At 40.7% G+C, this 19844-nt stretch overlaps 1 protein-coding gene across 24 annotated transcripts in view; it reads right to left on the bottom strand.

Moving 5' to 3' along the window:
- KIF13A (kinesin family member 13A) overlaps window positions 1-19844 on the bottom strand; it is a 196774-nt gene that overhangs the window by 91199 nt on the left and 85731 nt on the right. For all 24 annotated transcript variants that reach the window (XR_006057373.2, XM_015102831.4, XM_015102832.4 and 21 more), the window contains exon 4: window positions 7961-8021. Coding sequence is in view for 23 of the 24 variants with exons in the window: in XM_015102831.4 (XP_014958317.3) it covers window positions 7961-8021 (61 nt within the window). In the remaining variant the exon portion in view is untranslated. The remainder of the gene's footprint in view (window positions 1-7960; window positions 8022-19844) is intronic.

Raw genomic sequence — 19844 nt, 5'->3', positions numbered from 1 at the left:
TCTAAAGTAGTGACCTAGAAGAGCAGTCAGAATTTTAACACCATTTTATCACTTTAAACAGAACCTCCAGTCTTCCTTCTTTCTCCCATCTCTTTTCTCACTGGAGTTAGAGTGAAAAAATAAAATGCATATATTTATGACCTGGAATTCCTGGGCTTGCGCGTTTGGGAGGGTGTTTTTCCACTCCTAACCGAGGCTGACAGCCCTGGCGACTGTGACGAGTCTGGACTTGGCAGGTGGCACGGCTCCCAAGCCAAGCACCTGGATGGGGTGAGAGACGTCAGGCTCCACACACAAACCCGAAGGGGCGAGGGCTGCATCTCGGTAAATCTCTCCCCCAATTAGCACAACTCTCAGAAACGGTCACAGGTAGAGGCCTTAAACCTGGTTGACATTAAATGACCCCAAACTACAGACTTTAGATAGCAGGACTAGGGCTTTCAAGGCTTGACTCGGTGACATGAGATTTAAGTTTTAGTCAGCTACAGAAGGTTGCCCTCGAGGGGCTGGGTAAGAACCAGGACCCCGAGAACCTAGGCCTGGAGCGTAAAGGTCGACGCGGGCCGTTTTCCACAGTGGCCTTTGGGAGCGGCCAGCCCCGCAGTCCGCAGCAGCCCTCCTCACAGCACGGCCTGGGTGACTCACCCGGACAGACGTGCCCAGCCCAGCGACAGCGCTGGGGCCCGTCACGAGCTGGCGGTGAACTTCAGCGCCTTTCTCTGTCGCCTGATAAAGTGGCTGAGTCATGCAGGGAGGAGGGTCAGGCATCGGGGCCCCGGAGGAAAGACCTGTGGGGCCCGCCTCAGCAGAAAACGCATTTTGGAGTTATTTTCAGGAGGGTGCTTTCACATTTAACAGCTGCTGAAAAAGTCACTGTGTTTCATCCCCACCTGCTTGACGGTTTGCCACAGTCTCTGACACAGAGGCAGGTCTGACTCAGTATCTCTTCTGGACTGTGGGGTGCATGGGACTGACAGCACTTGAGGCGAGGGAAGAAGAAAGCCAAACCAAACACAGGCAGTCAGGATTCCAGAGAACTTCCGACAGGAGGGAGAAGGCGAACAGTATTATTCCTGGCTAGATGCCAAGCCAGAACACTTCAACATTTGATTGAATGATTTCCTAAGCACAGCCTCCTGCTGGGATGAGAGAAAAGAGTGGAGGGCCCAGGATTGCAGCAGAATCCACAAAGTCCTCACACGTACTTGTCATGGACCCAGATTCACCTTTACCACTGCATTCAGCTCTCCTACAAGCAGCAGGGCCTCTCTGAACCTCAGTTTCCTCTTCTGTAAAACGGGGCCAATATCAGATTCTACTGATTGGGCATTTTGACAATTAAATGATCTGCTGCAGGTAAAAGAATGAGCGTAGTGCTGGGAACCTAGTGCTCAGGATTCTACTGTCTGTTGTTATTATTATTATCCACCCCATAAACGCACCCAGGTAAGTGAAGCAATGTCTCTGGGTGCCAAGAAATAACTCTAGGGCAGGGTTCCCCAACCTCCAGGATCTAATACCTAATGATCTGAAGTGGAGCTGATGTAACAATAATAGAAATAAAGCACACGATAAATGTAATGTGCTTGAATCATCCCGAACTCCCCGCCCAGTCCATGGAGAAATTGTCTTCCATGAAACCAATCCCTAGGGTCAAAAAGCTTGGGGACCGCAGCCCTAAGGAATGTGTATGCATGCTCAGTTGCTCAGCATGTCTGACTCTTTGCAACTCCATGGACTGTAGCCCACCAGGCTTCTCTGTCCATGGAATTATCCAGGAAGGAATACTGGAGTGGGTTGCCATTTTCTCCTCCAGGGGATCTTCCCTAGCCAGGGATCGAACCCACATCTCCTGCACTGCAGGTGGATTCTTCACCTCTGAGCTACGAGGGAAGCCCCAAGGAATAGATGTGGACAAAGAAAGGAAAGCGGAAGAAGGTAGGGTTGCGTGGGATCAAAAAATCTGGGAGTAGGGATGAGAAAAAAGAATACACATATACTCTTTTAAAAAATTTAACAGTATCAGCCTAGCCTACTCCAAAAATTTTTTCTTAACTGACCTTCACTTACCCAATTTTCTGAATTAACGAACAGTCTCTCTTCCCCAGTGAAATACACTGGGGCATGCCCGCTGCATACTAAATCATCCAGCTGGTAGACATCTCTCTAGACTCCCACCAGATGAGTTATGTTCTTACAAAGGGTCAGTTGTGTTTGCTCCTAGACTGGCTTCTATCAATTGCACTTCTCCACAATTACATAATTAACACATGCAAAAAGGGAGTTGCTAGTTTTAAGAAAACAAGGTTGGATGCTTAGGGACAACTTGATAAGGTCGAGTCACTAAAACAACTGTCAAATTAGGAATGGGTGAGAATTTGGAAAAGACAAAGAAAAATCTAGAAGGATTCTACAGTCAGATTGTTTCATAAACATCTTTTTAAGATGGCATGCTCCACTTCCAGTGAATCTCTAACTTTTCACATAGTCAAGTACTATTGCTTCTCATAATCACAGGGAAAACTTCCACAGTTTTGACAAACTCAATAGCTAACAATTATTGAGTATTAATTCTATGATGCAAGGTACTTGCTGAAGATTTATATACACTTGAATATTTTTTAAAAAAGAATTGAATATGCTAAAATGAATACTTTGGAACTCTGCTTAAAAATTGGTTTTATTTTAGCTACTGTCACTTTTTAGAATGTAAATTTTGATGCACAGTTAAATAATATGAAACAGAAATCATTTCTACCTCTGAGCACATAAACTTTCCCATCAAGAGAACAGACTCAGACACGGCTACTCTCCCCACAGAGATTGCCCATGGCTAGGGGGCACTCAGCCGGCCCCTCATGGTACAAAGAAACATTAGTAGAACAAGAATCAGATGAAAAACTTTTATCCTGAATTGCAGGGTATTACAAAAACTGAAAACACAGGCTTCAGCAAATCTGAGCAACATACCATATGGTGAGAACTGTTATATAATTTCTAAGTCAACAGTTTAGACTCTCAGGTCAGGAAACGTTCATGTCCACACAGATTGCCCACAAATGCCATCACAGACCAATTTCTATTTGGTATGAAGATTTATAGAAAAACAGGTTTATGAAAAATATTCTCCTAATAAGAAGGAAAGTGAAACCAAGGTTACTGGAAGTCATTGTTATTTGCCAACCTGACATATTTTAGGCGTATGATAAAAAATGTGTTGGTTTATGGCCAAGAAGTCCTTAAATGAAATTAGCAGTGATTTAAACATTTACAAAGACCTATTATGTGTTATGGTGCTCTAAAATTTCACTATAATAACCTTTTTTTTAATTACTGAAAATAATGGAGAAGTAATGGTTTTCTTAATAATGGGCCTTCAGCAGATCACTTGCTGACTTTTTAATCCCAAGTGTGGATCTATGTTTATGTATATATATTTATGGGCTTGGGAAGGGGAGGAGAATTGGGTTTACGTAGAAATGCCATGTTTTGAATGCCTAATTCTGCAGGTTACTTGTTTTTTTTAAGCCCTGTCACAAAGGTTTTTGCTTAAAGATTCGGAACAATGCACAGACAAGCATTATTATGACTCACTAACCAAAAGGTAGTAATAAGCGATAATATAATTAAAATGTGCAATGTCTCAAAGCATGATTCAATGCAATTCAAATGGCTTAACAAACAAGCCTTTGATTTGCCTCTGAAAAGTCCACTGCGACAGCTGTGCGGCCGGCATAAAATGTCTGATTCATGTTTAATCCGAGAGCTGGAGGAGATCTGAGACCATTCTAGGCTATAGATCCTCCCTCTACAGATGAAGAAAAAGACACTCCCAAAGTTTAGCAGTTTGTGGCAAAACCAGGTCTCATAGATACCAGCACGTACAATGCATTTTCTCTCCAAAGGACTGATGCTACTATCCTTACTACTGCTACAGTGAGACAGTGATAAAAATGATGATAAATATTAAGTGAGCTTTTCCTATGGTTTAAGGTACTTTACATGAACGGGTCATTCAGTTCTCAAATCAACCTATGGGAGCAGGATTAATATAATTATATAACCTAAGAGGAAACAGAACTGCCTGACCCGACACAGATAAAAAGGTGCTGGAGGCGGGACTGGAACCCAGGCAGTTTGATTTAAAAGCCCACATGCTTCCACCACTCCACCCAACCCAGTGCTGTGCCCTTAAACCTACTACAGAATTACAGATTTCTACAGCAGCCTGACAGTAGAAGCTCTTGCTTGGTGTAGTAGCCTTTAATAAATAGAGTAACATAAAATATAACTTAGAATTGAACATTGACACACCCCATGAAATCAAGAGCCTCGCTTTGCTCTTTCAGTCCAGGCACTCATCTTGCTCCCTCCCAGCTCCTTTCTGCCCCCCGAGTTTTGAGAGCTGCCTCAAGAGCTCTGCTTCAGTATCAATGATGCCATTCTTTATTGAGCCTGACAAATAGGTCGGTTTCAGGAACTATGTGCTTCCCCTTCTCCGTTTCCTCTATGCCCAATCAGAGAATGAATGCTTCTATCTTAATGTTTCCATTCACAATTAAGATGGAATTGCGTTTTTTTTTTTAACTAAACAGAAAAGAAATCAAACTATAATTCAATATAAAATAAAACTTGACTATAGGGTGGAAATCAATACGATATTGTAAAGCAATATCTTCCAATTAAAAATAAATATTGAATTTTTAAAAAAGTAAAATTAGTATAGAAACCACTCAACTAATCTACTAGCAATATATTTAGTAGGCAGATTATTTGCAATGAGTGTCAAAAAATCTAACAGAGTGGTAAGCAAGAATTTTACTGCTGAGGTGGTCACAGCATTTGCACAACAAGAATGTCTAAAGAATAAGAAACTTTCTCCCCACACTTTGTAAATAGATGCTACTCTATCAATCAAGAAAATCCTATTTCAGGCTAACTGGAACATGGAATTTACTGTGATCATGCAAACAAAGATTTAGTAAAGTTTAGGCTATCAGTATGTTTAGAAAGCATTTTTATCTATTTATATATTCATCAACATACTATATGTAGTGAAAAGCTACAGAAATCTTGACTTCCACATTTGAATTTTATCATCTGTACTTAATAAAGTTATTTCCAGTAGGAAAAAAGTTTACATTCAGAGTCATAAGTGATACATTGCAGAACACCAGGATGGTCTCTATGGGTAGTTAATGGAGGACATGATTGTAGAGATGTGGAAAAGGAAGAGAAAAACAATCTTCCTAAAACATTTATTAACCACATCACTCCAACAGCCTCTTTTTTTTTTTTTTTAACATTTCTTAGCCTAGATTTTTAAAATTTCCTGTTATCGGGCTTCACTCAACATGTACAAGTAAGTCTCTCACAGACTCCTCATAAGATGCATCTTCTGCTTGGACCGGTGTTAGACACCATGCTCATTTCCACTTCTGCACCCTCACTCATGAAAAAGCCAAATGAAGTATTTGCGGGCACCTTCCACTGGCCAGCTCATGCAGTTACCTACGGAACCCTCATAACAACATCTAAGTACTATAACTGACATGCTTCCCATTTTACAGAAAAGAAACTATAGCTCAGAGAGATTAAATTGTCTAAGAGAATCAAAGCAAGCGTCCTGAGACTTAAACCAGAGCGGACTTCAGAGTCCACATGCTTTCCTTGACACCATACGCTTCTTCTCGTCTGGATGCCCTCCATACTGTGCGTGTGCTCACTCCTGCCCGACTCTTTGCAACGCTATAGACTGTACCCTGCCAGCCTCCTCTGTCCATGGAATTCTCCAGGCAAGAATACTGGAGTGGGTGGCCATTTCCTCCTCCAGGGGTTCTTCCCCACCCACCCAGGGATCGAACTCACATCTGCATCGGCAGGTGGATTCTTTACTACTGAGCCACCTGGGAAGCCTGCCTTCCATACTGCCCTTTGGTTAAATCTATGCTAAACTTTTATGTCCAGTTACAGTCCCACTTCCTCTATGATTTCTTCCCAGGCCACTTCAGTCTTTTCAGATTTTGCCTCTCCTTGGGTTTTCTATAGTACTTAAAACCTGTAATATTTTGAGCTTAAATATTATCTCCAAATGCCTGGAGATTTTGTTTGTTTGCATTCTTTTGCTTTCCAACTTAGGTTTTAATTTCTCAAGGGCTTCCTTGACTGCACACACAGTAGGGGTTTAATGAATATTTAAGGAACTATTCTGAATCTTTCTGGCTTCCTGGGTTAAATAAGAAGAACAATCACACCGGGCTGGAGCACAGAATGGATGGTAGGGAGACAGGGAGCAGCAGGTAGGGAAGGTAGATGGGGTTATATATTAATAATAAAGGACCTTAAATGTCATCCAAGGAGTATAGATTTTATCTATAAGTGATGAGGAGTCCTCTAAAGTATTTGAGAATTTCGTTAAGAGTTTCAATCCAGGGAGCTATATCGGACTACATCCAGAATAATATCAATTGAACAGAATGAGAGACTGTGCTTTGTATAGCCATAGCATTTGTCCTCATTTGCTTCTGTCACAGTACGAAGTATTTTATTTAAATCCAAAAGCACACACCCAGAATGAAAATACACACAGCGCTAACAGTCAAGGCAGACTCTGTAGAATATATTATCTAGCATCTCAAAGGACTAATAAAAAGACAAATTAATTACAGCCAACATTAAAAAATTATTTATTCACATTAATAAAATACACTGCTGAAGTTGCAGGAATGATGTTTGGAAAGAAGGCTTATTTACCCAATGTGAGCCCCGGAAGGAATTTTCCAACTTCAAGATTAACTTTTGAAAAAGCTATATATCAAATAATTTCTCAGCAAATTTTCTTTATGTGGCAAGGAAAAGGTTATCAAGAAACAAAATTTCCTACAAGCAGATGACTTCCTTTGCCTTCTAATCTTTTAAGATCTACAGCCTCTCCATCATCCTCTTGCCCTTTCGTTCAGTAAATGGAAAAATCAGTCAACTGAGATTCTTTTTTTTGAATATTTATTTATGTTTGTGTGTATTTATTTAGCTGCACCAGGTCTTAGTTAGTCATGTGGACTCTTAGTTACGGCATGTGGGATCTAGTTTCTTGACCAGGGATGGAACCTGGGCCCCCTGCATTGGGAGCTTGGAGTCTTAGCCACTGGACCACCAGGGAAGTAAGTCCCAGCTGAGATTTTCATAAGTAGAAGTAAGGAGAAATGCTCATTAAGACAATAATATTTAAGAAAAGGGGTCACAGTCAGAAGGAGAGGAATGAAGACCTCCTCCAGTAAAACAAGTGCTTCCTTCTTGAGCTTATCTTAACTCCTAGGAAAGGTAAAGATTCACCTGTGATCACAAATAATAAAATTATTAATAGCAGTCATTTGTATTTAACGAAACAGGGATAAAATGCCTCAAAAGGAAGGAACAGTAGCAAAATGTGGGGCCAGGAGGCCATGTTTCCCTGAAGAAAGAAGAGCTTCAGTTCACATCACCACTGACTACTCTAGAACACTCAGGACATGAGAGGGTCCTGAAAACCAACAGCATCTGTGCTTTGCTTGTTTAAATGAGCAGAGCATCCTCTACAAGTCCGAGATGAGGGAAGACAAGGACACATTCAACCTCCTTTTCGTGTGATAACCACAATACAGCTCGAGGTGTTTCCCCGTTATCTCTAATCCTTGGAACACCTCTAAAAATACTTCATATCCCCTTTACAGGTGAAGAACCTGAAGCTTAAGGAGCTTGGGGGCAGGGAGGGGGAACCTGTCTTCAGTTTCTCAGAAAGTACATGGCTGAGCCAGATTCTGAAACCAAATCTTACTGGCTTCAAAGCCCACATGCTAGAATTGGAAAGAATGAGTGCAAATTTTACGGAAAAAATAGAACCCCGGAATAATTAAAGAAAACTGACGTAACGGAAGAAGAGACCAGAGGCTCAACATCAAGTAGAGAGAGACAATCAACTTACCAGCATATTTTGTAGTATTAGATTCATCCATGGACCAAAAGCAATAATCAAATGCAAATACCTGGATGAAAGAACAGAATATTAAACTTAAAAACTTATTAACTTCCACGAGTAAATCAGACTGAAAAAAAATTCACTGATGAGGATGCCTGCTTCTGTCTGATTTAAAAAAACAAACAAAAACCATAAGTCTGACGCTTTATTAACCCTGAAGTTTCTTTCAGACTAAACTGGCTATTTTCTTGTATTACAAGAAATACAAGGTTATTTTCTTGTATTAGAGTAAACTATATATGAAAATTGCTACTTACTCCATATTCAAACAAACAGACCTCTTAGCCAAAATATTTTAAATTATACATTTAGTGAGAAAAGACAATGGCTTCTCTCCTAAGTCTGCAGTTTCAGCAGATGCTGAAATGGTGGACCAGGTAGACCTTCTATGGTGGACCTTCCATGGCTTCACAAGAAATACTAAAGTGATCAACTGTCACTGAAATCGGTCCCACCTAACTTTCCATGACCCTATCATTTCTAGCATAGCTAAAGGTTTGTCAAAACTTCCCACATTTCCAGAAATCTTAGACTCCCAATCCTGGGCCAAGTATTGTTAATATATCAATTCACTCTTGCATGCTTTAGCTTTTTGTATAGTTACTGAATGCCTACTATGTACTAGGAATGGTTGATGCAGCTCTATTAGTTCAGTTCAGTTGCTCAGTCGTGTCCAACTCTTTGTGACCTTGTGGACTGCAGCACTCCAAGCTTCCCTGCTCCATAAAGACACACCTCTAACCACTGTTTTCCATGCATATGACCACCACTCATGTTCCAGCCATCTTTACCACATGCACAGGGCAATGCTCCCCAAAGTATGCACCACGGGACAGCAGTTTCCTGAGATAGTCCATGAAATAAAGATTATACCATGTTGGAAATGGTACATATTTTCCCTGTTTAAGATTTTCTATGCAATTCTCAATATTAAAGGTGCTGAAAAGTCTTCACCAAATAAACCCATTTTTTAAAAATTCATTTTTATCAGAGTATAGTTGCTTTACCATGTTGCGTTTCTACTGTACAGCAAAATGAATCAGCCATACATATATGGGGATATATATGGGGACATATATCCCCTCCCTTCTCGACTGTCCTTCCCATTCAGGTCACCACAGCACATTAGGTAGAATTTCCTGTTCTGTACAGTATGTTCTCATTAGTTATCTATTTTTCAGATAGTATCGACAGTATATATATATTAAACATCAATCCCAATCTCCCAATTCTTCCCATCTCCCCTTTCCCCCTTGGTATCCATACATAAACTCATTTGATTGTGTAACTTTATTTCTCCAATTTCTTTTGATGAGGAGACCCTTTCTTGTTGTTTAGTCGCCAAGTCATGTCTAACTCTTTACGACCCCATGGCCTATAGCCTGCCAGGCTCCTCTGTCCATGGGATTTCCCAGGCAAGAATTCTGGAGTGGGTTGCCATTTCCTTCTCCAGGGGATCTTTCTGACCTAAGTATGGAACCTGTGTCTCCTGCTTGGCAGGCAAATTCTTTACCACTGAGCCACCTAGGAAGCCCAGCGACCCTTTCTTGAGTAACGGCCATTAACGTGCCCTGAAGCTAGTGTTTCTCAGCATCACCCTCCTATTCCTCAAGCTAACTGACTCAGGTGACTCAGCAGCTGTTTTCTTGGCTGCTTGTCCCAGCCTTCCCCGCTCCCCCACGCAACTCCAATAGTAAAATTCAATCCTCCTGTGGCCAGAGACTCTTGAACGTTTAATCATTTCCAAGGAATTGTAAACACTGGGCAATCAGAAACAAACACTTTGACCTGGCCCTAGAAACTGGCCCTAAGGGAACTTTCCAGCCTAAGTCTCCCAACAGCCATATGCTTCAGCTGAACTTGTCCGAACCTCGGAGTTACTAGGTACAATTCCACCCCTGCCATTTGCTTTGTTTCCACCCTTTAAGATGCTTCCTACTCCTTAAGGCCCATGCCAATATATTTTTCGTCCAGGAAGCATTCTTTGGTTAAACCCAAAAGATCAGCTTTCTCTTCTCTGAACTCTCACAACACTGTTAAATCCTATTTTTGTGACTCCTATCACAATTATTTTTTCACTTACCATGTATATGATCTGTGCACAGGTTTTACCTCCACTGTTAGACAAAGGTCATTGAAAGCAGGAACCATACCTAATTATTTGTATCATGCAGTGTCCACAGTAGTTGCTTTATAATTATTTATTAAATGATTACTGGCATTGAGACCTTGGAAGAAAGCAGGTACCTTCCACATCACCAAAAGACTAAGTTACACTCTGAATAGTTTCAGCCCCACCTGTACTTCAGTGGTTTTAAATGGATTCAGGTCGACACACAACTTGTATCATCAACCTCAAATCTAAATTCAATTTTGTTATGTATACAAACATTCACTCTGGTCTCATAATAATCAAGGTTAAAATGAACAGCTATGAAACAACAGTTCCAGCCAACAGAGTGTGAAATATTTACTGCAATCTAGGGCTCTTCCAAAGACTTGAGAGACCACACAGGCATAATCCAGTTAATCTTCCTGCCTCAAGGCAGGACAGAATTTCAACACTTCTCCTGAGAGATGAAGATCTGTCTTGTTTTTAAACATTTCCAGAAAAGGAGATTCCACAACCTCCCTTTGATGGCATCTTTATAACACTTAACTTTCAATTCCAGGGTATTTTCCTTTCCTTTTGACTTAAGTCAACTCTCCTGACTTTAAATGGCCAACAGAGGCTCCTTTCCAATTTCTAGATACTGTTTCCCTCGAGACTCCAATGAATTCCTCTTAGTAGCTGCTACATACAGTGAAATCACAATTTATCTCCTGTATGCTAATTTTTCACACCTACCAGAAACTTCCTGATAACAGTTTGCTATTCTGCATACAAGATTAGAAACCTATATTCACAGTAATGTCACTTGAAATAAAATGAAATCCATTCTAAAACTGGGGGTCTACCCTTAATAATAATCATTCCAAATTCTGTGCCAACTTTCATTTCTAACAAACTAGTTAAGAGTCTAAAGTTGTTTTTGATCATAAAAAGGAAGATGACATTTTCATTTTAGGCACTTGCCCCCACTCCCAAATTCAGACAAATGTTAAAAACGTTTTCTCAAAGGGCTCTGATAGTACTGGCAGACACACTTGTTCACTGCCTGCCAAATACTGGCCTCTCCCTAGACTGAATTATGTCTCAAATTTCAAAACCTGTGATCACAAGCATTTTAGAATAGGCACGCCTCAAGCCAGTCACGGAGTATGGGTTATGATTCTACTCAACATTTATCATAAGAAAGTTAAGCCCAGAAATCTGAAGGATTTCCCTAAAAACTCAAAGCAACTGGAAAGATTTTTGCTGTCATTTTTTTCTTTAACAAAGGCTGCCAGTGATTCCCCCGCCAACCCTTCTATGAAATTCCATAGCACTCTACATCTCCCATAGCTTTAGTTCACATGTGGTCCTGTTTCATGGCTTAGTTCTTCTTGTGTGGGTCTCAGCTCCACTTAAAGGCAAACCTGTTGGGGCCAGGGGCTTTGTCTTATGCTAGTGTCTGGGTCATATCTCATACAGAGCAGTCACTGTACATAATATTTTCTCAATAAATAAACATAATACCAGGAGAAGAAGTTGAAATGCAGACAAGAACACGGAATGGACATGAGGAACTTTTAGGAAAAAGTAGAAGTTCAAACTGCAAGACAGATTTTTAGATGTTTCATTACTTTCGGATGCAGGTTTTTGGGGAACTTGTTGCCTTTAAAGGTCAAATACAGATTTGGTCACTAGATGAGTCCTCTCCGGCACCATCATTCCAGGGTTCATGAGCATAAACTAGTATGACCACATCAAGTATAATTATTTGTTGTGAGAATAATTATTTGGTATGACTTATGAAAACAGTGTGTAAAAGTTTAAAATAATTTATCTTAGGTAGCATGATCATTTCCCCTGCTATCTTGTTAGTACTATAAATAAACTAGTGTTCACAAACAATTATCTTTCTTTTCCTGGCTTAAAAAAAATTAATTATTTAACTTAATCACAAAGGTTTGTAACAAAAGAGGACTTGGTTTTCTTAGGTCTTAAAGAAATTCTGATTTTCTCATATAGAAATCATTGACATTTCCAGTTGCCAATGGGAAGGGATAGTTAGGGAGTTTGGGATGGTCATGTACACACTGCTGTATTTAAAGAGGATAACCAACAAGGTCCTACTATATAGCACAAGGAACTCTGCTCAATGTTATGTGGCAGCCTGGATGGGAGGAGGGTTTAGAAGAGGACGGATAGATATGCACCTATGCCTGAGTCCCTGCACTGTTCACCTGAAACTATCACAGCGTTATTAATCGACTATACCCCAGGACAAAACAAAAAGTTCAAAAAAAATCACTGACATTTCAAAAGAGATAACTGTTTTCCTGAGAGTTATTCTTTGGAAACTAACCACTTCAAATAACAAGGAAATAAATCATTTTTTCTGAAGCCAGCACATTATACTAGAGAAATATATTTATTCAAGACTTCTAACTAATTTCACTAGAATTCCTAAATATTTATTTTACCTATTCATTATGAAGTCACTGGCATCTTGAGTATAGGAGATGGGGGACTTTTTAATGCATACAACTGACCTCTCCCCCCAAAATCAAATCTGTATAAACCAAGTATAATTTTCATATCTCACCAATGCCAATCAACACTGTGAACTTTTTTGGTAAAGCAACCCACATTTTCCAAGAGCCTTCAGCTAGAAAAAGAACCAAAGGTACAGATGCTCCCCAGTTGTTTTTAAAATCTGAAAACCACTGTCTTCACTGTTTTCAATGAAATGCGGCTCCACCTGCTTGGAATCCCACTCCCTCCTCTTAGTTTCCAGCTCGTAAAACTCAGACCAGCATTTAATTCTCTGAAGCTTGATGGACACATTGGTCCCACTTTCAGCACACTTCTAAAAACGTTCACTTTGCATCTCTGTGAACCACTGAACATCCTGTAAAGTGATCACAAGCTGTTTTCAATAAGGCAGATGTGGTGGGTGATACACACTCTGAGGCAAACGTGCCTTAGGACACACAGGCAGGATGCACCGCAGAGAAACTCCACTCTTACTGAAAAGTCTCATTTCACTGGCATGTCAGCAAAATTCAAATTGCCGTTTTAAAAAAAGAAAAAAAGCATCTTTTACGTTCCTTGAAGAAAGAGAGGGCATCAGGGTTCTAAGAAATGCGACCTGTAATCATTTTTCTGATCCATAAATACCAAATGTAAAGGTACTTTCAACTGCATACCTCTTTCTACTTGCACACTTTCACTAATTGCACACTTTCTCCAATTATAAAACAGGTGATCCAGAAAGCATTCAACCAATGGCTAATTGCCACTGCTCTCGGTTTGAGGTACTACAGGGAACTCAAAGACACGTTAGGCATGTGTTTCTGTCCTCTAGCTGCTTTTGGTCTAGTTATAAAGACAAAACAAAAGAATTCTTGAAAACCAAAAAGCATGTTTTTTTTTTCCCCAAAATAATTTTTGTACTTTTCAACTCCTCTCCAGGCATAAAGTGATTAGCCCAATACTTTTCTCAAGATAATTTAATTTTAGGCAAAGAAACACCTCCAAACATACATATCAAAGTTTTTGCAAAATGCATCAAAGCATACTCCTTTTCTAATTTCTCCTTATTAAATTATTTTAGCATCATCTCAAATGTCACTCCCTTATGAAACCTTTCTTAAGGACGCTATTTCTTCTTACTCTGAATTTCATACCTCTCTGGCCAGATTGTATGTGTTAACATGTATAAGAGAGTCCCTTGTTCTTCTACATTACTAATTCTAAGAGGTCAAGACCTTGGTTTTCCTAATGATTTTACTGCCCACAACCCCACCAAACAAAAATACTCTGAGAATTTACTTTTTAAAGCAACTTCACAGTGAATGACCATTCACTTAAAGATGATCTCGTAAATCTGTGTTGTCACACACGACAGCTGCTTAAATAAAACAGGCCACACTGGTGAGTAGGGTAGTAGATTAGCCAACAGTACTTGGTCAAAGTCTGTTCCCACTCAACTGTGAAAGTGACAAGACCAATGCCACCCTACAGACATGATCTGTGTGTTTCCTGCATTCCCACTCCTTTCCCAAAACACAGGAGCAAGTTCCCCTATTCACCAACAGATTATGTCAAAAGTCAGGCATCTCTCCAGCTCTGAGAGGTTCCACCAATGACCAAGAAATCTTCTGGGTGGATGAGCACGGTGGGAAGTCCAGGGGTAAAAAGGAGAAGGGAAAACGTGGAAGTCTAAGAAAATCTCCCCTCTGACAGCACCTTGGCTCTCTTCACCCCCTGGCCATTCTTCAAGACCTGCCCAAAGGTCACCTCCTCCAGTGCGTCCTCGACTTCCCTCCTCTGCGCTCTCTCAGTCAATAGCTTCACCTCTCGAATACACAGTCCACCGGAATAAGCACACATTTTACATTAAATGAGGGCTGTGGGCATTTAAGCAAAGTGTCTACCAATACAACGCATGGCGCACAGTAAAACTCAAGTCTACGGCAGCTACTGCTATCCGTTTTGACAGTCTCTACGGACGGGCTTCTCTCCCAGTTAACAGAACAGCACAGTTTCCATTTACAGAGTGTTTATTATGTAGCAGGCACCATCCTAAGCGTGTTACTTTCTCATCAAGCTTGGAGGTTTCCTGAACCAGGGTACTGTGCTAATTCATTTCTTTAATCCTTACAGGCACAGACACAGTAGATAGGTACTCTGTATTTGCTGAGTCAAATAAAGAAAAATGAAAAGGCAAAGAAGGTTCATACGGCCATGAGAAGAGAGCTGCTACAGTTCACCAGAGTTCCTCATCAAAAGGATCAACACAAGCCTCACTGTGTACTTCCTAGCCCCCAAGTCCAGAATGAAAAGGGCTTCCCATAGGGGGAAAAAAGTCCACTCTATGTGGGCTGGCTGGGCTTTGCACGAAGAAGTGTGTCTCTCTGTGCTCACACGATCCTGCCATCCTCCTCTCCGGGTACAATTCACCCACTGTTCACATCTGCAGACTGAGCTGCTTGCTACTCACAGCTTGTTCTGGCTGCTGTCGACTCTGGAACTGCACCTGAGATCTCTCCACAAACCCCATTTCTCTGGTTTTATAAATATCGGCGAGCCCATGTCCTGTTGGTGGTTACTTCAACTCTGTTCGTTTGAAAGAGTACAATGCCTATGAGAGACGTGGTGTGCCAAACGCGTTCACGTGTCACCACACTATTGGAGAACCGAGCCAGACCAAAAAGAATTAAAGCCCTGCATTCATGCCATGTCGACATGATGGTGTTTAGCATGATCTGTTTTCCACCACTTACCACGCTGTACATGTTTAATCTTCCTCACCATACTGGGAGTTCCAGAGAGCAGGAACCACTAGTTAAATCGCCTCTTGAGCCCCACAAATTCTTCACACTGTACTTTCCACAAACGTTCTCAATTATAGTATTAATAAATGACATTTGAATGAATAAAGTAAAAATGCCTCCTAGGAAAAAACGCAGTGGGGTAGGGCTATGCTGCCATTCAGTTCATACAGCTGCAACACTCATGAGCTCAGATATAAAGGCAGAAATGTAAGGGGTGACAGCAGAGTGGCTGTATTTAACAGGGTTAAGAGAAACTGAGCAAAAACCTCAGGATGGATGCTAAAAAGAAGTTCCATATTCAGCTATATGTTTGGTCTGAAACAGAAATATGATCCAAGCTACAAATGTAATTTAAATTGGTGTCTGTAGGCACACTCAAAAGTCAAGAGATAAAACAATTTAAATAATGTTTTAATTTAACCTAATACACTTTTTAAAATATTTACTTCTTCCCTCATACCAAGTCTTTGATGTCTGGTGTGTATTTTTACACTCACAAAAATCTCAGTTTTGACCAGCCACATAGCACATGTTCAAATGCTACGTGTGGCTAAGTGGCTGCTGTACTGGACAGAACAGGTCTAGAACTCACCTCATTTCAGGCCACCATTCAGTTTTCAGAAATGCACAGAGTGAGTGATGAAAATGATGGTAGTCACAGACTGTAAAATGAGTCTGAATGAAACTGCATTTCAGATGGCATAAGCTGTATAGAGCGATTTCTCCCTCCTTATTTCTGAGCCTTTTTTGGTAAAGTCAGGTTTTTTGGTACGGCAATATGACCCTTGAAAGGATACTGCCTCCAAAAAGTAACAATTTTATTTTGTTATGCTGTCATTTTCTCCTGTTCAAGATTTTGCCAACAAACTTATGTAATTCGAAGAGCGGGTAAAAAAAGAGGGATTAAACACCCTTAAATTCAATAGTTCCTAACAGGGCTTGTAAATAAAAAACAGGAAGATCCCTTGGAGAAGAGCATGGCAACCCACTCCAGTATTCTTGCCTGGAGAATCCCATGGATAGAGGAGTCTGGCGGGATATAGTCCATAGGGTCACACAGAGTCAGACACAACTGAGCTACTAAGATTTTCACTTCAAAGTGAGTTTAATTAGTAAGATCAAATAGTTCAAATGACTCTTACATTAACTTACAGAGATCTTAAAATGATGATCATGGCTTTAAAAATGAGCAAACGATGTAACGAAGAATGTGATTGTAAACAAAGTGATCTTGCAGATATTTACTTCTGCTTCAGACTCTTCCTTCTTACTCTTTCCTGGTTTTTTCACTCCATAAAACCCCAAAACCAGAAAAACCACTTTACAAGACAGTAGCAGCAATCAGAAGGCCTAGAATTGCAGCCCAAAGCTCTCTCACTGGATGGTCTGGGCCAATTCACTCCTTAAGCCTCCATCTCCTTAGTCTCAGACTCTGAATGGGCTCAGTTCAGACATTTCTTCCAGCTCCAAAGTGCTCACTTGGCACATGGATAATCCTCAACAAATACTGAAGGGTGAAGAAGAAAACAGAAAAAGGAGGAAGAATTCACTTGTTTTTCTCTGCATGTGTTTCCGTGTAGCTCCCTGGGAAAGTAAGATACTTGTGCCAGAGATGACAGAGGCATGAAAAGCGAAGTGTCTGAGAACACGTCTGACAGTCTGAGGGCCGTCAGGGAGACCTGGAACTGGGCTTTGAAAGGCAAGGCTCCTATGACTGGGACATTTTCCTGGTTTCCATCAATAGAGCGTGCATAACACATATCCAGACAAAGATCTTCACACACACACAATAAGGAAAAACACACCTATCTCAACTCTGAAAATTCTGAGACAAAGGCTCTTTATTTTAAACTAACGAGGAGGAATACAGCAGGTGTCTCTATGTTTGTCTAAAAGCTTATTTTTTTTTTTAAGAGAAGTAGAAGGCAATGGCACCCCACTCCAGTGCTCTTGCCTGGAAAATCCCATGGATGGAGAAGCCTGGTGGGCTGCAGTCCATGGGGTCGCCAAGAGTCGGACACGACTGAGCGACTTCCCTTTCACTTTTCACTTTCATGCACTGGAGAAGGAAATGGCAACCCACTCCAGTGTTCTTGCCTGGAGAATCCCAGAGACGGGGGAGCCTGGTGGGCTGCCGTCTATGGGGTCACACAGAGTTGGACACGACTGAATTGACTTAGCAGCAGCAGAACATGCTCTAATAAACATTGCATGATATGCTACTGGTGAAAGGATTAAATGGTATGCACTAGGCCCATGCCGAAATAAATGTTTCTCTACTCTGGAGCACAAATTTACAAAATGTAACACCAAAAAGAAAATCCAAATAAGTAGTACAAAACAATTTATACAAGGATACATTTGTGGAAATTTCTCTTTCTATTGTACATGCACGTGCAATTTGAAAAAAATGTTCAATCTTACTCTCCAGTTCAACCAGAAGAATATTTTTTCCTTGTCCTAATACAACACTAGAAAAAATAACTTTTAAGAACAAAAGAAACACAATTCGGCTAGAATAGTATAAGTGTCCTCGGTGTCACCATGAGCAGCAGCACCACTGGGGTACCTGAGACAAATCCATGGGATTTTCCAGGCAAGTGCACTGGAGTGGGGTGCCATTGCCTTCTACTTCCCTTAAAAAGAAAAATAAGCTTTTAGACAAACATAGAGACACCTGCTTTATGCCTCCTCGTTAGTTTAAAATAAAGAGCCTTTGTCTCAGGTTTCTCTTCTGAGTTTTCACTGACTCTTCCCCATCCATTCCCGAAAACAGGATGGGACCCTGCTCACCCCTATTTTCTCACGTCTTCTATCCTACTTAATCCTTTCTTCCTTGACAACATAATCAATCGCTCTTCCTTTACCTCCTATCTCCTTCCCATCAGGATGTACCCGACCTTTCTAGGGCAGACTACAAACTGTGAATTACCTGCTAGGCGTCTCTCAGATACTTTGCCATCATTTCTAATTCAATTCATTCTAAAACCGTGCTCTTTCACTTTGCCTTGCTCCAAACCAGGTGTTTCTTCTTCAGTTCCTGCTGAATTTTCAGTTACTCGGCTTCAAACTCCAGACTCATCTCTGCTCCTCTTGCGGCACTGTCTTCTCCCACGTGCTATCAGCATCCAAGTCCTGGACACTTTAGCTCTGCAATGTTTTGATCATTCTTCCCTTCCTCTTCTCTCATGGCACCGCACCAATGCAGGCCCTCATTATCTCTCATTGTATTGAAAAAGAGGTAATGAATTTACCTCGTCCCTGGCTCATTTTATTGAATACCATCCTTTTCCCACCCACTGACCAAACCCAATTTATTTTAAGCTCTACTTTCAGATTAACCTGAAAGGGAGTTTGAATCAGGCCACTGTTTTGTTCAAAACAGAGACACGGAATGTATCGAGATGCAATCCTGGTATCAAGGCCCTCCACAGCAGGATTTGGTTTCAACCTCCTCCTCTGTTTTTTTTTTTTTTTTTGGCCATGTCACACAGCTTGTGGGATCTTAATTCCCTGACCAGGGATCGAAATCATGCCCTTGGCAGTGAAAGCTCAGAGTCCTAACCAGTGAACCGTCAGCGAAGCTCCTCAACCTCCTTCTAGGTGTGTCACCCAGGATTCCCTTCCAGGGACCAGCAGTCCAACTCTACGCGATGTCATTCTCTGAATACAGTTGATATTTTCTCCATCTCTTGGCACATCTGCCTGCAATCCAATGGCCAACTATATCTGAGATGCTAATAAAAAGGTATTGTTCATTTTCAACTAAGTATATCCCTAAATATCTAATGTTTCTGAAGCTACTGTAAATTATTGGGTTGCTGTTCATTTTTATTTTCTAATTGCTCATGCTATTTTAAAGAGGTACAATCTGTATTTTGACCTTTTTCCTGCCACCCTGCCACTTGTAAGTTCTAGAAGCTTATTCATAGATTCTTTAATGTTTATCAAATATATGACCTTACTGTCTACAAATAAAGATGCTTTTGCTTCCTCCATTCTGATCTGAATTTCTTTTCTCTTTCTTGCCTAATTACTCTGGCTAAGAAGTCCAGTCAATGCTGAAGAGAAGTGGCTAAATCCTCACCTATTTTGCATCTTGGATGGAAAGTGTTCAGTCTTTTACTATTAAATATGATGACAGCTGTATATGTTTAATACATGCCCATTACCACCTTGAGAAGGTTTCTATCTACTACAACCTGCTGCAAGTTTATAACATAAACAAGAGTTGAACTTTGTCAAATGCTTTCCACATAGTTTTTTCTATTTTATTCTGTGAATACCGTACATCTATTTTTTCATAATTAACACTTTATTTTTTAAAGCAGTTTTAGGTTTACAGAAAATGATCAGCTAGTGCAAAGTTGCCATATACCCCCTCTTCGCAAACACCCCCTCAGCA

Source organism: Ovis aries, chromosome 20 (assembly GCF_016772045.2).
Source record: "Ovis aries strain OAR_USU_Benz2616 breed Rambouillet chromosome 20, ARS-UI_Ramb_v3.0, whole genome shotgun sequence".
Taxonomy (NCBI): domain Eukaryota; kingdom Metazoa; phylum Chordata; class Mammalia; order Artiodactyla; family Bovidae; genus Ovis; species Ovis aries.
Note: the sequence above shows the minus strand (reverse complement) of the source record. Positions and strands in the feature narration are given on the sequence as shown.